Raw genomic sequence first — 19,017 nt, 5'->3', positions numbered from 1 at the left:
TAACCGCCATTTTATTTTTGGGAGCAACACAATGAGCCTGTTGCAGGGAGCGCCACAAAAACAGGACTTTAAAGGCATTGATTCATTTGAGAGATTTAATAGGTTTGCATTTCCTTCCAGATTAAACCTTTTAAATTAAATGCATTAATCAGCTTTGTTCTTTATGCACCAATCGTCCAAGCTGACTGTAGATATCGATATAACTAAGTGCTTTTCCCAACTTTTCACTGTTTTTTTTTTCCTTAGGTGATAGAATCATTAATCTAAAATGCTTAGGACAATACACTCATTTTAAATAACATTTCTAATTTAAATAGCATCCAGTGAGTTATATTAAACTTCATCAATTCACACCAATCATTAAAAATTATACATATCTACACACCCAAATCAAACCGATGCGATTGTATTTAACTAAATATGTATTCAAATTAACATTTTTACATCTCTATAAGTACTTATTTAAAATCCCTTCAAACAATAATAAAAGTATTGGATCCTCTTCCCAAGACTGTACCAGATCCCTCCAGCTTGTTTCTAAAAGTAAATATTGTTGGACCGCGGTATGACAGCATGTATAAATAAATACACCACTGATGGTGCATTTTAAAACGTCAATAAAGTGCAGTTTTACATTAAAAGCATAAAAGCCCCTTTAAGATTTCAAAAAATCTTCTCTGTCCACCTGCTGCTGAGCAGTCGCCGTGGGTTCATGTGCAGCTGTGGTGTTCAGTAGGAGCTGTTTTGGCAGAGTGTAGTACAGTTGGTGGAGGACATTATGGGATGCCCTTTTTATAAAGGTTATGCCTGAGACTTGGTGCTTCTGTCTCCTTCTATCCAGTATTCTTCTGTCTGCATCTCCGTGAGCCGGGACACCGTCCTCTGGAAGGCAAATCTTTCCTCTTCTCCGCTGAAAATAGACAGGCTGCTGGCCTCGTCCTGTTGAAGTGCAGGGGAAGAAAAGAACAATCTAGTTTGTGAAATTTACCGCTAATTACATTTCATGCAAAACGAGCTGAGCTCTCACCCTTTTCAGCCCCAGGTCGTCCATCAGAATGTGGCTCTCGTCATGGCCGTGATCCTCCTGATCCTGTATGAAAATATCCTCCAATGGATGATCCGCTAGAATCACCACCCGCACCTGCAATAAAATAAATAACTAAGATTTTTGAAAAAGCATCATTTTGATGTTTGCAGGTTGGATCCCGATCTACCTTATGGTCATAGAGGGCATCTACGAGCGTTATGAGCCGCCTGGCCTGAGTCTTCTGGTTCAAGGTGAGCCGGGGAATGTGTCGAATGAAGAGGGTGTCAAACAGCCTGGACATTTCCAGGTAGTCACTGGCCCCTAAAGGCTGGAGTATTGAAGCAATATAAATGTATCTGCAGCAGAAGAACGTTCCTGACAGCCTTGTGTGTGGTAAGTGCTGAGCCTTACTCTGTCACACAGCTCCTCGAACGTGCAGTCTGCGATGGTTCCACATGCTTTGTTCAGACGTACCTTCCTGTTGTGCACGTTCAGAACTCGTGGTCGAGTTACTGTGGGGAAAGTGTATCGATTGCGTCACGGCGATATTTTGTAACAGATCAATTTTACTACGGCAGAAGCTCGGTGAAACCATCCTCACTGTCGTTTTGTTTAAATGCCATCTCATCAAACATCTTGTCCAGCGTGGCTTCTACATCAGGCTCACTGGATCTGCAAATAATTAGGTCAGTAAGATTCTTAAAAAAGATTCTCTTTTGTTTTGTTTTTTTTTTAAATAAATGACTTACAGGAAGTACAGTTTTCCAGCAGACGGTCGGTTCCTTTTGCGGTAGTCTATACCAGAATCTAGCCGAAGAGTTTCGCAGTATTTCTGCACATGAGGAGATAATCGATCAGGAACATTTGCAGTCTAATCAAAGGAAAACCTTTCTGTGTGTCTCATGCTGGACCTTTAATCATACCTGTAACACAGCAATAAAAGGCACAAAGTTGACTCTCTGCAGGCCGTGTTTATACAGGTCTGAGGAAACGGTGGGACAGACAATTGTTGCATGAATATTTTCATATTATCCCCCAATTTCAGCCTGGCAATTACTGCATTGTTGAAAGGAGGAAAAGGTGAAATTTGTCTTGTACTATCAAAGCTGAGGCCATGTTACTGCTCTCGTACTGACCTTCAGGGGGGCGATTAGAAGTGGCCACGACGACGACACCCTTCAGGAACAGATTCTCAAAAAGCTGCTTGAGAATCATGGCATCAGCGATGTCTGTCACCTAAGATAAGGTGAAAAAATAAGGCATTAGAGCGGCACGTTATAGGCAGCGGCATTAAATTAGTATTATTCCCTTTAGTGATATTGGGTGGAAATATCAAAATATATTAACCTGAAACTCGTCAAAGCAAAGAAGACAAGCCTCCTCGCTGATTTCCTCAGCAACTGGGGCAATGGGGTCATAGGATTTGGCCATTTTTCCTGCTTTCCTTTTTGGCATACTCTGTTTCAAACGGTGGATTCCTGTGGACCAAAAAAGGTTACAATTAGGGCTCTGGGTGAAAAGAACAAATTGGCAATATGTCAAGTTAAACTTGATCATATCTGAGTAAAGATTTCAATTTCACTTGTAATTTTAAAATGTAATGTATGATGTATGACCTCAACTTCCAGTTTTAAAATGCAGAACAACTCAGTCATCAAAGTAAAGCAGCTAACATCTTACAAGCTCAGTGCAAGTGGCAAGACAACTCACTCTTATGGACATCCAACATAAAGCCGTGGAAATGAACCCTCTTCTTCTTTTCAGTTTCAACATATGAGTAAAACATGTCCATCACCATAGTTTTTCCTGTACCTGTAAAAATATATATATTAGAAGCCGGGATATATATGTATATCTTTACAAGTGAGTGTTATTTTTGTCAGTTTCTTACCCACATCTCCGTAGATATAGAATCCTTTTGGAGGTTTCGGTTTTGTGAAAAACTGAAAGACAAGCATACAGAACAAATATTCATATACAAATAATGGTGCATAGCCAATTGTGTTACTGTTGTCTTAATTCCAACAGTTCAAATTTAAAGTCAAATTTAGCATCTTTTTCAGGCAGTAGCATCATTCAAGCAGCATCCTGGATGACGGGCAAAAGTCTGACACGGTCCCAAAATGTATTTAGAGGTTTTCTTGTTGTATAAGCTACAGTGTTCCTTTCAAACTCTTGGAGGAAATGGGCTCGAGTCTTTCGGGGACAGTCTTTGTTTTGGACGAACTGTCCCTTTAAAAGCTGCCCGGGACTCTATTTACAACGGGAGCTCGGAGAACCAATAGAATTATTACGTTGGGGAATAAAGAGAATTAACCCACAACGAAGATCTGTAAGGGCTCACTGTACCTTGGAAAAGATAGAAGTTGGAGTGTTGTTGTACCCTCTTAGTGTTTTGTGCAGTTGGTCCAGTTTCTGCAGCACTGATTTCTGGTGCTCATCTTCCCGCAACGTCCCTTCTCGGATAAGCCCGGAATAGTGATCCAGAGGCCCGCTAAAACCGGCGGTGGTGGCACCCTTCTCTTCCGCTGCTTGCTGAACTTTTGCAGAGAAACCTTTCAAATATCACAAACGTAAACTCGACGTGGGCTCTTTGGGATACCAGTCAAATTTTTACAAAAGGAATTTACGGAAACTACAATATCTAAATTAACGAGGAAGCGACCCTTGAGACAGCAGAGTGCGACAAAACCGTAGGGTAAGTCAATGCAGAGGCTCAAATACTTACATCCTAATACAAGGTTTTCCCTAGCATGATTTAATATTCAACACATTTTGCAGCTAGTCAAATCAGGGCGTTCCTTCACTTCAGGAGGAATAACACCGGTCAACAAACAACAGCAATAACTCGCAACAAAAACTGGTCTCACCTCGTCTAAGCACTGGCAGAGTTTTGAGCAGCTTTTTTTGGCCATGTTGCGATGTCAAAAGCTTTTGAAAACCCAGCAACGCTGAGGGTGACATCTTTACGGGTAGCGGCATGAAGGCCGCCATCTTGGCTTCAAATTCCCTCAACGTATCTTTATTGATAAAAATACAACGCACAAACAATCCCGCTATCGTCCAACAGGGGGCGATGTCGCAGAAAAGAGACTAGTGTCAGCGAAGAAAACAAGACCTGAGGTCGGCTTTTAGTCTCATTGATAAATATAGACATCATTTCAAAGGTTTAAATGAGGATAAATGATGATGCAATTAGTGCATTTTTATCTAGGAAAAACAGGCAACTGCAAATAAAAACAGTATTTATGCTGAACGATGATCTCAGTGATTTACATTGTTTAGCAGTTTGTCTCAAAGGAAATATTAATGATTGCGGGTCCTTTAAAAGCTTATGTTATTGTTGTTGTTACCACTGCTATTATTTGGTAATGGGCCAAGGAAGAACAGATTATATTTTGGCAATGTTTCATATTCTGGAGGGACTTTGACCTTTTATCAAAGATTAAATCCACAGGGATTTTTGTAATGCAATGATATTCTTATTTCTTTATGGCATCATCAATATCAGCCTGTTTTAAACAACATCCAGTGCTGAAGTACAATTTAGATATTTTCCTTCTGCTCCCTCCAGTTCTGCTCCTACAACATGGACACTCATCATTATCCCCATTATTCATTATTTCAACATTATCAGAATCAGAATCAGAGTACTTTATTGATCCCTTTAGGGGGTGTCCATTAGGGAAATTAGCATTAAAGATAGAGAAGGGACCTGGGTAATGTAAGGATCTGTGAAGATCCCCATAAAGATAGAAATACAAGGGTGTGTGTGTATGTTATTGAATATTTTTTTCAATTTTCTCAAAAATGTACATGGTATTCAATAGAAAGCAGATAAACAATGATACATATACACAGTTTTATTATTTTTAGAATAGTAAATGTCCACACAGGTCATGTTGTGACCGAACTGCTGACATTGAAGTATGGCCACCATTTTGGGAAAGAAGCAATTTTCACCTAATTCAGTCAGAAACATCCTGCCACACATTTTACAGATCAAACTTTTCAGTCAACCTGTTTTTCAAACCATAACTTTTCAACGTGTTAGATATTGATCTTTGCATAATCATGAATTTTACCTTTTTGCTCATTTCCATGTAGCATCACCAACAGCAGCCTGTTTTAAACTTCATCCAGTGCTGAAGCATAATTCAGGCGTTTCCTTTCTTTTGCTCACTCCAGTTCTGCTCCTACAAGATAAACATTCATCATTATTCCCTGTTGTTTCAACATTATTACCAACTCTGAGAAGGACAGTGGCTTTTTAATGAATGTTAAAACAAAAATAACTCAAAATAATTCAAAATGTTATGAATGGATTTTAAATAAATTTTCAGGTAATGATAATAAGGAAGACCTTATGTTCTGGATTCCAGAGGGACTACACTACCAGTGTAAGTCAAAATCTGTGGGGAAAAGACCTGCTTGGTGGAGGACTGCTCTCCTGTGTTGAGTGCTTTATTTTCTAGTAGTAGTAGTAGTAGTAGTAGTAGTAGTAGTAATAATTTTATTAATATGTTCAAAGCCCATTAATATGTTCAAATTCAACATTGCACTAATATTTTATTACAGTTTTCAACCTGATGCATTCACTAAAACACTACATAAATCTTGAGATCCACAGACCTGAATGAACAGTCTAATTATACCTCCGATGCATTGAGAAGACCAAACATGGCAGACAACTGACAGGGTGTTACAGGGCTTACAGGCTTGTTGTCATGACAACAGAACAGCCTTTCTCCCTCCCGGCCTCTCTCTTCGTCTCTCCTTAATGCATACACACACTCTCTTTCTCTCTCCTCTCTGTCTGCCTGCTTCTCTCTCTTACACACACACACACACACACACACACACACACACACACAGAGTACAGTATTACAGTGGAATCTGCCTTTGCTTTAGGATCAGCTCCACTGACAGTAAAACAATAAATAAATAAAAAACAAGAAGGGAGCGTAGGGGACACTCCACATCTGTTTTGGATGGTGAGTCCCTCTTGACTGGTTATGTTTGTTTACATGCTGCATCCTTTGGCAAATCTGCTTTCCATTATAGATCTAGAAATTGCTGTTGCTTAATGTTAGCTAGCCCTGCTGCATGAGAGGGTGTGTGTCACGTGATTTATTTTCTTTGTCGCGTCTCCTGATTTCTTTAAAGGCACAAATCTAAGCAGAGAATCTGTCATCGTACTGTTAATTCATAGCTGGGTAGCCATGGTGAAGTCAATTTCCCTCCTCCCTCTACCACTGCTGAATGCATTAGTCTAATGAGATGTCTGCAGCCTGTGTGCCGAGCAGCAGCAGCAGCAGCGGCGGCGGCGGCAGCAGCGGTAGTGTGTTAACCAAAAGAGGATGAGGAAAAATCCACACAGAGCAAGAATAATATGGCTTTAGTTTTGTAGTGGACTCAAGGATTTTGAGCTTTATTTTTTTTAAAAGGCCTGGCCCCTGGGCTTTCACAATAGAAGACGGCAGGTAACAGTCACCCCCTTCTCCCTTCCTCCGTGGCGTTCATTGGTGGGGAATCAGTGCAGGACGGAGGTGCTGTTTCCTCCACAGCTCATGCATGGCTGCCTTTTGTGCTGTTAGGATTGTAATGCTGCAACAAAAATGCTTTCCTTTTCCCTGCAGTTGTGTTCTGCAGCCTCTCTTTTGTTTTAAAATTTTTTTTTTTTTTTACCTTTGCCGAGGTTTTTTTCTTCATCTTTATGAGCCCTAAATCAATGCTTTCATGTGTAGCTCCTGAGGAGGAGAGTGAATCAATGAGAAAAGAAGGTGCATGTTTCTGTTGAGCTCAACGCTAGTTTCCTTTGTCTATAGCTCCAAATGAGTGTACCTGAAGCCACGGCACAGAAATCAGACAGCAACAACGGTGAAATGCAGTCAGCTGCAGTGGCTCCCTCCTTCATCCCCAGCCAGTCGGGGAAAATACCGGGCCGGAAGAGGGGGAGACCCCCGCTTCGCAATGTCGCTAAGTTGGATTTCACCAGCCGCTACCCTGACACGCTCCCTCCGCTCAAAGTGCCAAAGAAGAGGGGAAGAAAGCCGGGTTTCAAGGTCAGCCGGATGGGGGGGGGTTATGTTGTCTGAGTGCAACGTATTTAAAAATGCATGTGTGCACAGAACTGCACAGCCACACAGGCTCCACGTCCTGATCAGAGCTGACATCTGTGCGCTGTTCTGCTTAAACCCTGTGCAAATTGTTTTGGTGAATATAATCGGTGGTCATCTATTATCCATGGACATGTGCACAATGCATCAACTGTAGCTAAATTTGGTCTCCCAGTTATGATATCACTTCCTCTCAGAATGATTTGTTGAAAACAAACAATATTCCTGCAGCTCAAACCTCGGATGGTGATGACCCCACTGGCGATCTCGCCACCAAGCAGTACCCCTGAACCAGACATGAGCTCAATTCCTCAGGATGCTGCCACCATCCCCCACTCTGCCACCCCCCAGGTGCTCACAGGTAGGACACAAAATGCCAATCCCCACCTATGAAGAATGAATGGTCTTTTAGAAGCCGCAATCCACCTGTTTCTTCCCCGTACCAGTCTGCATTTACATCAACAAGCAGGCAAACACTGGGCCCAACCTGGACAGGAAGAAGATTCAGCAGCTTCCTGATCACTTTGGACCCGACAGGCCTTCTGTGGTGCTCCAGCAGGCCGTCCAGGGCTGCATCGACAGCGCCTTCCAGCAGAAAACAGTCTTCACCCTGCTCACGCAAGGCTACGGCGGAGAAAAGATATCAGGTGTTGTACAAAGGCGGCGTTCAGGTGTTGCTCAGTAGCTTTTAACGTTCACCTCTTCACCAAAGGCAAAGCAGACAAAGCTTTGTAGTTTTTGGGGAACATATTGGGATTTCAAGTGGTCTGGTGATGCTCTCTTGCAGCCACATTTGATGGGAAGCAGCACCTTCTCAGCCTTCCTGTGGTAAACAGTATAGACTACGTCCTTCGTTTTCTAAAGAAGCTGTGCCGCAGCCTGCACTGTGAAAACCTCTTCAGCGATGAGCCCATAACCCAGCACAACAGTGGCTCCTACCAGTCAGACGGTACAGTACTTAAAAATGTTTGCCAAATGGAGGTTCAACAACATCCTTTGAGCTCAATCTGAGTCTAATTTTGCCTGTAGCTGAAACATCCATGACTGAGGACTACCATTTAGACCAGTCTGACGGCAAACGCTACTCCGTGGATCCTGGCGATTCTGCTTTCGGCTCCATAAGCTCGTCCTATTCGACAAAGTCTTACAGCTTTCGCTCCACACAGCAGTTCTCCAACGGGCCAGCCTCCATGAGCATGTGTCGACAGTCATCCACCAGCCCAAACTCCTTCCCAGAAAGCAACAGGACGGGTGGGAAAGTCTAGAAAGAGCAAATCAGGACTGCTCCAATAGTAAACTCCATGAGATACAAAAATAGAATTGTCTTTTTTTTAGGGTATAATGCACCATCTGAGTCCCAAGAGTCCAAGGCTCCAGTCAATAAGGACCCGACCACCTGGTCTGTAGACGACGTTGTCTGGTTCATCAGGGATGCGGACCCCCAAGCTCTTGGCCCCCATGCAGACATTTTTAGGAAACACGTAAGTGCAGTTTTCCGTTCTGATCAACCTGTTTGGTCACAACTGCCTTTGCAGAACTCAGTGTTTCTTCCTGCATCTTCTAGGAGATTGATGGAAATGCTCTCCTGCTCCTGAAGAGTGACATGATCATGAAGTACCTGGGACTCAAGCTGGGGCCGGCCCTGAAGCTTTGCTACCACATCGACAAACTAAAGCAGAACAAATTCTGAAAAATCTTGAAAAAGTGCTTCTGAAATCTGGAGGTCGCCATCGAATCAGAAGAGCGGGCGTCGCTTCCTACAGGGCCTCCTGCACACACTCCTATCACTGGTCTATCAAATAGCCATTATGTCAAAGGTCATTTAGCACCATCGTTTATTTACAGAATAACAAGCTAAGAGATAATATGTATTTATTTTCAAAACTGACAAAAACACAACAAAGAGAACAAAGAGAGCACCTGTTGACAAGGCTTCCTCCATGTCTCCTGATAGTTGTGGAGCATTCACCTTGTTTTAAATAAAGTGCATCTGGGAATGACCCTGAAGCAAGCGATACCCTGTTACCAAGGCAACATCCTCTCTTCAGAAACACTTGCTGACCTATGGTCCTGTGGTACATGAGACGCTCACCTGGGCCGTCTTCTTACACTTTGCTGAAGACATTTCATGACATCATTTAATGATGAACACTCACGTCTCTCTTTTCTTACTCGTACAAAAGTTTTGTCCAGAATGGTGGAATGTGTCATTCCCACACAACATCACAACACCCGTCTGCAGATTCCATTTCACATATACGTGCTGTATAATCCACAAAAAAAAGCAGAAATCAGACCTCATTATCGACTCTTTTTATCTCACATTTAAAAAAAAAAAACAATTCAAAAAAACATCTATACCTGTCCTTCAAACGTTGCATTTAATTAAGAAATTTAGGGAATCATTTTGATACTATTTTTTCCACATTACTATGTAACAAAAGGTAATGTTCATATTGGATTTCTCCTTTTTATTATTGTTGTTTTCATATTTTTAAAAGTATAAACTGAAGGAATAGTGGACTCCTATCGTTTTATATATATAGTATATAACAACATACTATATATATAACAACATATATATATATAAAGAAAATTCAGTGCGTTATTTATTTGTTTCAATATGCAAGATTGCTACATGCTGATTATCTCCATAATTTATTATTTTTTAAAAATGAAACACCAGTGTTGATACAGCTGTCAAAACATATTAACCACTTAATTGTTACACTGAGAAAATATCCTTGTACTATGTATGGCGATGGTAAACCACCTTCGGTGTACAGTATGCATCCTTTTTAAATCATTTCCTTTGTAAGTGAATGCTGCTGTAAAAATATATTCCCTGTAAGCCATGCCTATAGTGAGACCAAGCTAAGGTGTTTTATTTTGAGTATATAGAGAAAGCTGAGTGGATCAGTACTCTACGCTGGTGCTAAAGTTATCAATGTATTTGACTGTTTGCTTTGTGTTTGTGAGATGTAAAGGAGCTTACCTGTATACTGTACTGTATGTGACTATTAAATTAAGAAATCAAACAATCAGCTTTTAAACTTCTTTTTGCAACATTACAGTGGTCAAGGGTTCCTGAAACCCTTGAAAAAGGTCCCCAAAATGTTCCTGAAACGCTCTGAAATTATGTTAACTACTACATTAAATTTTGTTTAAAGTGGTAAAAACCAAAAGGGGGCAATAGTGGGGGGGATTACTGGGTCTTATGCAATGGGCTATTTTTGGGTGGCCGCACTGTAATGTGGAAGCTGCCTAGCTATTATTTTACCATGTGTGAGGCTAGGCAAAGCTAAAGTAAGCTATAGGCTAACTTAAGACATCTGGCCCCTTGTTTTTTCAAATACAAAATAAGGTCTCACAGTATTCTGGGGAAAATTGTGACTTTAGCCAAACATTGCAAAAATATTACATGCAAATATATATTTTTTTATTTTTTTTTTACTTAAAAAAATATATTTATTTATTTTACAAAAAGAAAAAAAGGGTGAAGCATTACGGTATAGAGGTTGCTTTTGTGTCCAGCCATAAACACCATTCATCCTTCTTAATTCTAATTAATCAATGAAGTTGGCTTCTCTACTCAGCTGATTGATCGGGTTTGGTTAATTTGAACGCATCACTCAATTTTTTCCTGGAATTAAAAAAAAAAACAGTCCGACTGTTCTGATCACGACGGCTGATCCGGTTATAACGTAACAGGAAACATCGGAACCGGAGCCGAGAGAGAACTTATTACCAGGCTGTGATGCGCACGGCTGACGGCGCGCTGCTGTAAGTCGCATCTCCTCATTCTGGAGTGGGATCGCTCCCTGCTGCGCCCCATCAGGAATAACGTCGGAAAACCCTGACATTTCATCAGCGGGTGTCGTCTTTTTCCAAGGAGGCGAGCAGGGCTGAGCGTGATCCCTTTCGGGCAAACGTCTCCATCGGAGGAGGGTTTTCTGCCTACCTGCAGAAGCCAGTGATTTATCCCGATATTCACCTAAATATAGGCTGTGACAAGGTAAGAGGCGATGTTCGTGTCATGATTGTTCCGACCACGGATGCAGCAGGCGGGGGATGGCTTGTGCGAACGTGTCCTGCATCGTTTTATTTCCAGATTTTCCATTTTTTCGAATGAATGGGGTCGAGCGGAGGGGCTGGCACCTGCGCAACCATTAAATAAAAAAATATGCGCGTCGCCAGAACCAGAACGCACAAAAATAAGAAGGTGTTGGACCGTTTGGGGTCCGGATTTGCGCTAGTAATTGGCCGTTCTGTGTCTATTTTAAGGTGACATCAAGGGGATTTGTATTAAAGCAATTCACCGCTGCTGAGTTATGAATGTGTGGGTTTTTCCGCTCTGATGCGCATGCAAATATGTCATTAGGTGCAGGGTGGTGGGGAGACGCTCTCGCTGCGTCGTTTCCATCGGAATGCAGCAGCTGCCCCCACTTTGCTCTCGCAGGAGGCGGTTAGCTTTAATGGCATTAACGCGGATGCATTGCTGAGTGCATTGACATAAACCAGCGTCTGCTGGCATCTGTTCGACCAAAACGCAGCCAGTCGGACCGGTGTCGACTTTGGGGAGAAGTGGGGTGAGGGGGTGTTTTTATCAAACGCAGGACGACGCAGAAAACGGGATGTCGAGTGGAAATAATCTCGTTTGAGGCATCATTCCTGCATAATATTGTCCTCAAGGTCATTCATTTCACAGCAAATCTCCCGCCACCTTTGTGCCCAAATGTGAGCCGCTGTAATTAAAAACCCTGCTCTCTAAAGTTCCTGGTAGGAGAAGTGATTTGTACAAGCCAAAGGCTGCAGTTTTGCGCCGAATTTGGCTCCATCCCACATTTCTGCAGTTTGTTGTGGAGGGCCTGTGCCAATGCGGTGCAAGTGTGCACGATGGAGCTGTCCAGCCTGCTGCTGCAGAGATGTGTGGCACCATGTTGGTCTCAGGTGGATCAGCCCTCTGTTGAGCTATTCAAATAATATTCAGCTGTCTCCTTTGTTAAACTGTGTATTGGGAATGTTCGACTTACTGGCCAGATCGTGTAATTCACAGCAGCAGGAGTCAATAATTAACTCGGGGCCTCTGACCGGCTGCTCACTTGGGCTGGCGCGAGTTGTCATGTTTGGCCCTCGAAGCTGCACGAAGATGTCCGTTTTACTGCTGTAGAGAAGTGAACCCTGATCTGTCTGGGGGGGTGTTGATGGTGGCCCAGATGGTGATGGCTGCACCAGTTACCACAGCGTGACATCATACCAGTGCGACGCAACCTGCCAAGAAATTCAGCAAAGAAGGCCGTGCTGCATCTTTGTGCCTCTTTGTTTTAAAAAGCACATTTGGCGGTCTGTTAGTTCCCAGTCAGCAAAGTGGTGTGTGCAACCTTTAGAAGCAGAAAAATGCAAATCAATGCAAAAGCGTGGTTGCTGACAGTGGACGCAGCTGCCTTTAGATGTGTTATATGCCCCCCTGAGTGCAAATAGAAGGTTCCTGCCTCTCACCTAGGTCCCTGGATCTCGCCCCTCTTGTAAAACAGCACCGGCGCTGTTGTCGTTGTCGGGTTATAGGACAGCGTTTGCAGCGGAAACTTGATAACGCCGATCGAACATTTGATGAATTGGATCCGCTCTGACAGTGATGATCCAGGTCAGAGCTGCACCGGCCACAGGCTGGCACGAGCAAGCCGACGCGACAGAAATAGAACGCGCCAGGGACACAATGTGCTGCCTACTCCCCCATCACAAAAACACACGGCCTGGTGCTTGAGGAGGACATTCAAAAAGCCGCTTTTTTACGCTCTTCTAGAGATGCTCATACTGCCGCTATCGAAGCAGAGCTAAAGGCGTTATTCACGTGTTCTTGCACCACAGGAACCATGGGAAAACAGAACAGCAAGCTGACTCCGGAGGTGATGGAGGATCTGGTGAAGAACACAGAGTTTAATGAACACGAGCTGAAGCAGTGGTACAAAGGCTTCCTGAAAGACTGCCCCACCGGCAGGCTGAACCTGGAGGAGTTCCAGCAGCTTTATGTCAAGGTGTGTGGGCGCCGTGCGCGTTTATGCCTGAATATTTAATCCCAGCCATTAATATTCACATCTCTCACATCTGCAGTTCTTCCCTTACGGAGACGCGTCAAAGTTTGCACAACACGCCTTCCGGACCTTCGACAAAAATAGCGACGGGACCATCGATTTCCGAGAGTTCATCTGCGCCCTGTCCATCACGTCCCGCGGCAGCTTCGAGCAGAAACTCAACTGGGCCTTCAACATGTACGACCTGGACGGAGACGGCAAAATCACCAGAGTGGAGATGCTGGAGATAATCGAGGTGGGAGATTTACCAATCATCCCGCCACGCCTCAAAGAGGGCCCGGTTGTTTTTATTGAACGTTTATGTGCGTTTTCAAATGTACAGGCCATTTCACAACAAGAAACCTGCAGCGGGATGGACCTACATGACACAGGATATTGATAATTCCAGTACTGACAGATCAAGTCTTTATAGTCATCCACAATGCTGCTCGGTCCGTGGCTAAATGATGTCACACTTGGTGTCACTTTGTATCAAATTAATAGGTATATTTATTTTCATTCATGCAGTGCAGTTCCAGTTATCCCATCTAATTTACTGTTTCTCCAACCAGGTCAAAGGCCAGTTTTCCATCACACTTTATTTAGCGAACCAAGGCACAGGTTGTAACCCAGTTTGGGTCACGGTGCTCTATATGGAGAGCTGGTGAATGCAGAGTTGTGTTAAAGATGAGGAACCTGTGGTCCTGACAGTTTGAACGCGGTCAGCAATAATTACCAAGGAAGCCATTTCAAAAATCTCTCCACATTTGCAATTCTCTTTTCTGGTGGTTAGCTTCTTCTTCTTCCTTCTGCGGCCATGAAATTAGTCTTGTAATCCCATCTCGAATAGTAAGAATCAGCATGTGTAGATGGGTTGTTCTTCACACAAAATAGAAGAGAATTTTGCCTCTGGTGAAGCTCCTAGGGTCCAAGCCAAACTACCCTTCACTGTATGCTTCAAAACACTTAATCATGGTCAGCTGGACATCTAGATGAGCACTTGCAGGCCTCACTGGATTACATAAAACCAGTCCTGGGGCTAATTTCTCACTGAATCCTCCTCTGCAGGCCATCTACAAAATGGTGGGCACTGTGATCATGATGAAGATGAACGAGGACGGTTTGACACCAGAGCAGAGGGTGGACAAGATCTTCAGCAAAATGGATAAGAACAACGACGACCAGATCTCGTTGGACGAGTTCAAAGAGGCAGCGAAGAGCGACCCGTCCATCGTGCTCCTGCTGCAGTGTGACATGCAGAAGTGAGCCCCGCCACCGCCCTCACGCGCTCCTCTCCCCGTCTGTAATCCACACGCACTGGACAGCAGCACACGTTTTAATGTCTCGTTAGGGTTTCTGCCATTTCCACAGGAAAAAATAATAATAATACAATGCTTGGACTATTTTTCAATGGACTTGCTTCTTGTGGTCGTATGCATGAGAATGTCAAATGCTAAATACTTTTGAATATAGCTATATAAGATATCATACATTTCTATTTCCAGACATGCCAGTGTGATTTGTGCACAGTAACCCGACACATCCTCACTCAACCTTTGCTTGTATATGAGCGGAGCACTGCATTAAATTATGTTCCTGCGGTATTTAGGATCCTCGGTATTGACTGCTGCACAGACCGTACGCTTTATATGATAGCAACCAAACAATAATTCCCAAAATAATTGTAACTGTCTCTACCATCCAGACTTTTAAAGCTCTTGGAGAATAGAGAGGCTCTTGTCTGTTCCAAATGTTTTCACACGGTCAAACCAAGAAAAGTAGGTTCGTTGCATGCATATATAATGTGTGGGGGAGAGAAAAAAATAATAATAATCTTGTTTACATCATTAGGTGGTTATAAAAGAAAAACCCTCCAGGATTCATCTAGTATTGTTGCATGGGATGTACAGTATGTGACTCATTGGACTTCCATTCTTTGACCTGCAGTAATGTGGGAGCATGCTTCCCTCTGATACATGTGCATGTGTCACACCTGAGTTCCTTTTGGGAGATATTTCGGTTGCAGTTGTGGGGGAAAAAGGATTCAAAATTCAAATCGACTTTATTTATTTACTTGTATTTTACATCAGGGATCTCTGGGTTGGTGGGGGGAGATATGCATTGGTGGTGCAGAATGACTTCTATGAATTCTATTGTAGAACAATGCTGCTGCCAAATGTAGAGGAAAGACCAAAATTACTGCTCTCGCCTGACGCGCTGCTGCGTTACTCCCCATAGTGATCCAAATTTAGCTTCTTGGTTTCCAGGCTTTTTGGATTTTTCTTTATATCATTAAAGTCACTACATATCAGCATAATAGAAGGGGAAAAAACAGCAAACTGTTAACAGTCTTGGCTTTTGACCTTATTGTTGGGAGCTCACTCTCGAGGTCGGGAATCTGTCGAGAGGGGCTTCAATTCCAATCCAGCAACAAAAAAAAATGGGGAGAAAGCCTCACGTACGTTTACTGGACACACTGCATTCCTACATCTGTTTTGTAAGGAAAAACTTTTTTATTGAAAGCGTTCGTCTTTGAATTATTCCATTTGCAATGATCCAGGACGCTCAGCAGAGGTGCTGGACGCAGCTTTTGAAAGAGCTTTTCAGCGAGACGGTGCCAGTAACAGCCACTCGAGAAATTCTCTTTCAAGGGTTTTTGCTTCCCATTTTCTCGGCTATGCAAGCATGGACGGAGTGTCTGCTTGTAGTCCACTGGCAGTGGTGGAGGTTGCAGAAGCTTTTCACTGGTTTTGTCTATGAAAACCTCACACAGTCAATGTCTCTCTTATTTATACGTTTCGGTCCAGTCACTGTCGGATTCTTTGTCTTGTAAATGTTTATATCAACTATGAAAAATCATGATACAAGTGACTGTATTCTTTTATACATGTGGCATGTGTTGCACCCAACAATAATTCTGTAGTGATGAAACTGAATAAAACCTCACTGGGCTTTTTCAAAAGACACCCGCTGGCAGGTGTATTTCATTGTCCATCAACATTTTGGATGCTGCTTGTGGACAATTACGCCAATAATTTACCACGTTCTAAAAACAATGATGGGAATTCAGAAGAGCCCTCACACAACAGCAAATATACTAGAATCTGAGAGGTTACACATGACCTTTAACATCTGGCAAAAGGATTAAGGTTCAGACGCTAATATTAGCAATAATAGAAATATATTGCTAAAAGGGACAATGTTTACAACCAAAGGAGAAACAAAACAACAGATCAACAGGATGAATGATAACTTTAATATGTGCAATGCAGTGAAGTTTGCAGGGACTCAGAAATGAAGGGTTTTTCTTTTCAAGCTATCATGCATACAAAACATGGAAGGTGTCCTAGTAGTAGAGGCAGGTGCCAGGCACCTTCAGAGAAATGCCGAGGTCCCCTTGAGCAAGGTACCAAGCCCCAAAAATGCTCGTATAGGGCCATGCGATCAAGGTTGTACCCTGCCTTCACCCATATGCAGCTGGGATTAACTCCATCACCTTCACCATGACCCCGAAACGAATAAAGAGGTCAAGAAAAGAAGGAAAACTTAACGTGTGCACGAACACACCCATGCATGTACTGAGTTCAGTCTAGATATCTTTAACTTTTGATTTCCTGATATAAAAGATGGTGGAGCAGATGTCTGAAAAATGCAACAGAAAATAAATAATTTTGGACACAGGAAGTCCTTTTAAAAAACAAAGTCTTCAACATAAGGTTCTTGAGCTGAGCTAAAAAGCTTGAGCTCCAACTTCCAAACACACAGAACTAAAAAAGTGACCTCTGTGTGTGTCTGTGTGTGCGCGCCCCCTCCGGGCCAGTAGGGGGCGCTAGCCTGGACGTTGACACAATGTCTGGGACTGGAGGCCACAAACATGGGCAAATGTAAACAATCCAGCACACGTGCAACATTCCACTGACTGTTGGTTCTTTTGTTTGACTGTTTCACATCTGTGATTTTTATCAGTTCCTGTTCGCTGACTTGTTTACACTAAATATCCAATCAGAGCGCAGCAATGAACTGCACGCCGTAATGAAGAAGAGCTCATGACAGTGGTGCTATTCTGAAGGCTCCAGCAGGAGATGCAGAGGTGTGACCTTCATCAGAGGTTGAGCTAATGTTGATGCATGTGGCAGCTTGTTTACAGTATAAACCAATAGAATATGTGTCCACCTATAGATAAATAAAGCTGTAATTTTAATCATGACTGTGATTCAGGCTGTTACTCTGTTTTTGATGCTCTGAAGCTTAGAAGTGTTTTCATGACCAGCACAGGACATCAGCTTGAAACCAGTAAAACCAGTGTGACATCAGGACAGCAAGTTTACACTTCACTGCAGTGAAGCTTTACAGGAGTCCGGAAACTTATAAAAAGAAAGTTTACATTTGACATAAATGGGGACGCCTGACTCACCTGACAGAGCTGAACGTTTGTCCGTCGGACATCTTGTAGGTGGAAATTATACAGTTACAATCTAACATCTGTCGTGCACATTTTTCATAATGCAACATATAACAAATTTTAGTCAAAAATTACCTAAAATAACTATTTTAAATTAAATTTAAATTACGGTAGATGCCAGGACGTGTGTAAAATATCGGTGAACGTGCAGAATGTTTGGCCAGTTTATCCAGCCGTCTGGAATCATCTATATTAACATAGTGAGAAAACAAAACTCCTTCTTTTTAGAAAATCTTTCATGGTGCTTTTTTTTCTAACGCTTTGTTTAGTGAAATGATGATAAATGATCATACAATAATCTATAATAATCTGTCTTCCTGTCCTGCAGCGGCGACAATTTCCACGTCTTCCTGTTTGTTGTTATTAAAAGAGTATTAGCATGGTGGAAAGAGCAAGGGTGCACCAACAGGCTACATGGTGGGACAATAAATAAAATGTTGTTAAATGTAAGTGTATTTCAGATCATTCTTACTTTGGTTTATGTGAAAAAAATCTGAAGACAGAAAACTAAGACCTAAAAAGCTTAAATGTCACTGAAATTTCTAAAGTGATGCTGAAGCTGCGATATTATAAAGCTATGTGTGAGGTTGACCTCTTCTGGACTCTGGACTTGCTGCGTGTGACGGTTTTGACTAAGTTCTTGGTGGAGAAGAGGTTCCAGCTGGCGAGTTCTGGATGTTTCTGTCCTTTATTTGAGCTCCATAAACACTTCAGTGCCAGTTTATACACTTCATCCCTATCAATGTGACATTTAAGAACCAAGAAAATAAATCCTCCAAAAACAGTCCTAAAAAGAAAAACACAGATATTAACTGTCTTTGATTTCAGGATGATTATCTAGAGTGAAGTTCTCTGTGCACGTCTCTATGGCTGCACATAAAAGGAAATTGAAAACAAGCCAATCGTTTGCATCTGAATGATAAATTCTGGAACTCTGAATGTCCCGATGACCAAACTGACTTTTCTGGGCAGCCCATCCCTTTAAGATGATGAGTTTGCAAAAATTAAAATAAAACACTGGACTTCTACACCAGGAATGGTGGAAAACTGTTAAATAAAATACCAAATTCATCACTAATTTGTAGTAACAGGGACCAAATAGCACCGCTGTGGTCCAGCGTGCTACAGTTAGTGGTCCAACAGTGACATTTACAGCCTCTAAAAACACATCAGTCAGTGCGACTGTAATGGGTCGATTATTTACATTCACACTTGCAGCGATGGTACCAGCCAGTCAAACACATAAAAAGCAACTGTGCGCAGGTTTATAGAGGAAAATTCCTGCCCGAGCGTAAAGAATGTATACAAAAGAGAGGTTTGCAGGTCTCCACTGACCTG

General features: G+C 42.5%; 3 protein-coding genes across 8 annotated transcripts; 2 read left to right on the top strand and 1 right to left on the bottom strand.

Moving 5' to 3' along the window:
• Window positions 1-81: 81 nt before the first annotated feature.
• afg1la (AFG1 like ATPase a) lies at window positions 82-5,316 on the bottom strand. Of its 2 annotated transcripts, none has more exons than XM_057058634.1 (13): window positions 5,113-5,316; window positions 3,377-3,582; window positions 2,919-2,970; window positions 2,738-2,839; window positions 2,375-2,505; window positions 2,164-2,263; window positions 1,951-2,009; window positions 1,777-1,859; window positions 1,629-1,699; window positions 1,439-1,539; window positions 1,215-1,355; window positions 1,028-1,141; window positions 82-939 (listed from the first exon to the last, which is right to left on the bottom strand). In XM_057058634.1, the coding sequence occupies exons 1-13, from the start codon at window positions 5,135-5,137 to the stop codon at window positions 802-804; spliced, it is 1,323 nt and encodes a 440-aa protein (XP_056914614.1). In that variant the 5' UTR covers window positions 5,138-5,316; the 3' UTR covers window positions 82-801. The 2 variants fall into 2 exon arrangements, with proteins under 2 accessions (XP_056914614.1, XP_056914613.1); XM_057058633.1 differs by lacking the exon at window positions 5,113-5,316 and adding an exon at window positions 3,898-4,085.
• Window positions 1,695-10,187, top strand: LOC130539900 (sex comb on midleg-like protein 4). Of its 5 annotated transcripts, XM_057058649.1 has the most exons (9): window positions 3,581-3,725; window positions 5,939-6,021; window positions 6,856-7,092; window positions 7,378-7,507; window positions 7,593-7,817; window positions 7,934-8,095; window positions 8,176-8,397; window positions 8,482-8,627; window positions 8,711-10,187. In XM_057058649.1, exons 2-9 carry the CDS (start codon window positions 6,019-6,021, stop codon window positions 8,834-8,836), a joined length of 1,251 nt encoding a protein of 416 aa, XP_056914629.1. In that variant the 5' UTR covers window positions 3,581-3,725; window positions 5,939-6,018; the 3' UTR covers window positions 8,837-10,187. The 5 variants fall into 5 exon arrangements, with proteins under 5 accessions (XP_056914632.1, XP_056914631.1, XP_056914629.1 ...); XM_057058652.1 differs by lacking the exons at window positions 3,581-3,725; window positions 5,939-6,021 and adding an exon at window positions 1,695-1,713; XM_057058651.1 differs by lacking the exon at window positions 5,939-6,021 and having other exon boundaries at window positions 3,472-3,725.
• Window positions 10,188-10,855: 668 nt separating this feature from the next.
• Window positions 10,856-16,183, top strand: vsnl1b (visinin-like 1b). Its single transcript, XM_057058700.1, has 4 exons — window positions 10,856-11,161; window positions 13,015-13,181; window positions 13,258-13,473; window positions 14,286-16,183. Exons 2-4 carry the CDS (start codon window positions 13,020-13,022, stop codon window positions 14,481-14,483), a joined length of 576 nt encoding a protein of 191 aa, XP_056914680.1. The 5' UTR covers window positions 10,856-11,161; window positions 13,015-13,019; the 3' UTR covers window positions 14,484-16,183.
• The last annotated feature ends 2,834 nt before the right edge of the window (window positions 16,184-19,017 follow it).

Source organism: Takifugu flavidus, chromosome 16 (genome assembly GCF_003711565.1).
Source record: "Takifugu flavidus isolate HTHZ2018 chromosome 16, ASM371156v2, whole genome shotgun sequence".
NCBI lineage: Eukaryota > Metazoa > Chordata > Actinopteri > Tetraodontiformes > Tetraodontidae > Takifugu > Takifugu flavidus.
This window is presented reverse-complemented; position numbering and strand designations above follow the sequence as displayed.

Bases quoted from the DNA above. Each gene is read 5' to 3' on its own strand.
- afg1la (XM_057058633.1), bottom strand. From the start codon at position 4,021: ATGGCGGCCTTCATGCCGCTACCCGTAAAGATGTCACCCTCAGCGTTG. The intron at 2,506-2,737 runs GTGAGTTGTCTT...TTTGGTCCACAG, and splicing joins TATGTTGGATGTCCATAAGA to GAATCCACCGTTTGAAACAG. The intron at 1,356-1,438 runs GTAAGGCTCAGC...TCAATACTCCAG, and splicing joins TCGAGGAGCTGTGTGACAGA to CCTTTAGGGGCCAGTGACTA.
- LOC130539900 (XM_057058649.1), top strand. The intron at 7,508-7,592 runs GTAGGACACAAA...TCCCCGTACCAG, and splicing joins CACCCCCCAGGTGCTCACAG to TCTGCATTTACATCAACAAG. The intron at 7,818-7,933 runs GTGTTGCTCAGT...GCTCTCTTGCAG, and splicing joins TGTACAAAGGCGGCGTTCAG to CCACATTTGATGGGAAGCAG.
- vsnl1b (XM_057058700.1), top strand. From the start codon at position 13,020: ATGGGAAAACAGAACAGCAAGCTGACTCCGGAGGTGATGGAGGATCTG. The intron at 13,182-13,257 runs GTGTGTGGGCGC...TCACATCTGCAG, and splicing joins TCCAGCAGCTTTATGTCAAG to TTCTTCCCTTACGGAGACGC. The intron at 13,474-14,285 runs GTGGGAGATTTA...CCTCCTCTGCAG, and splicing joins AGATGCTGGAGATAATCGAG to GCCATCTACAAAATGGTGGG.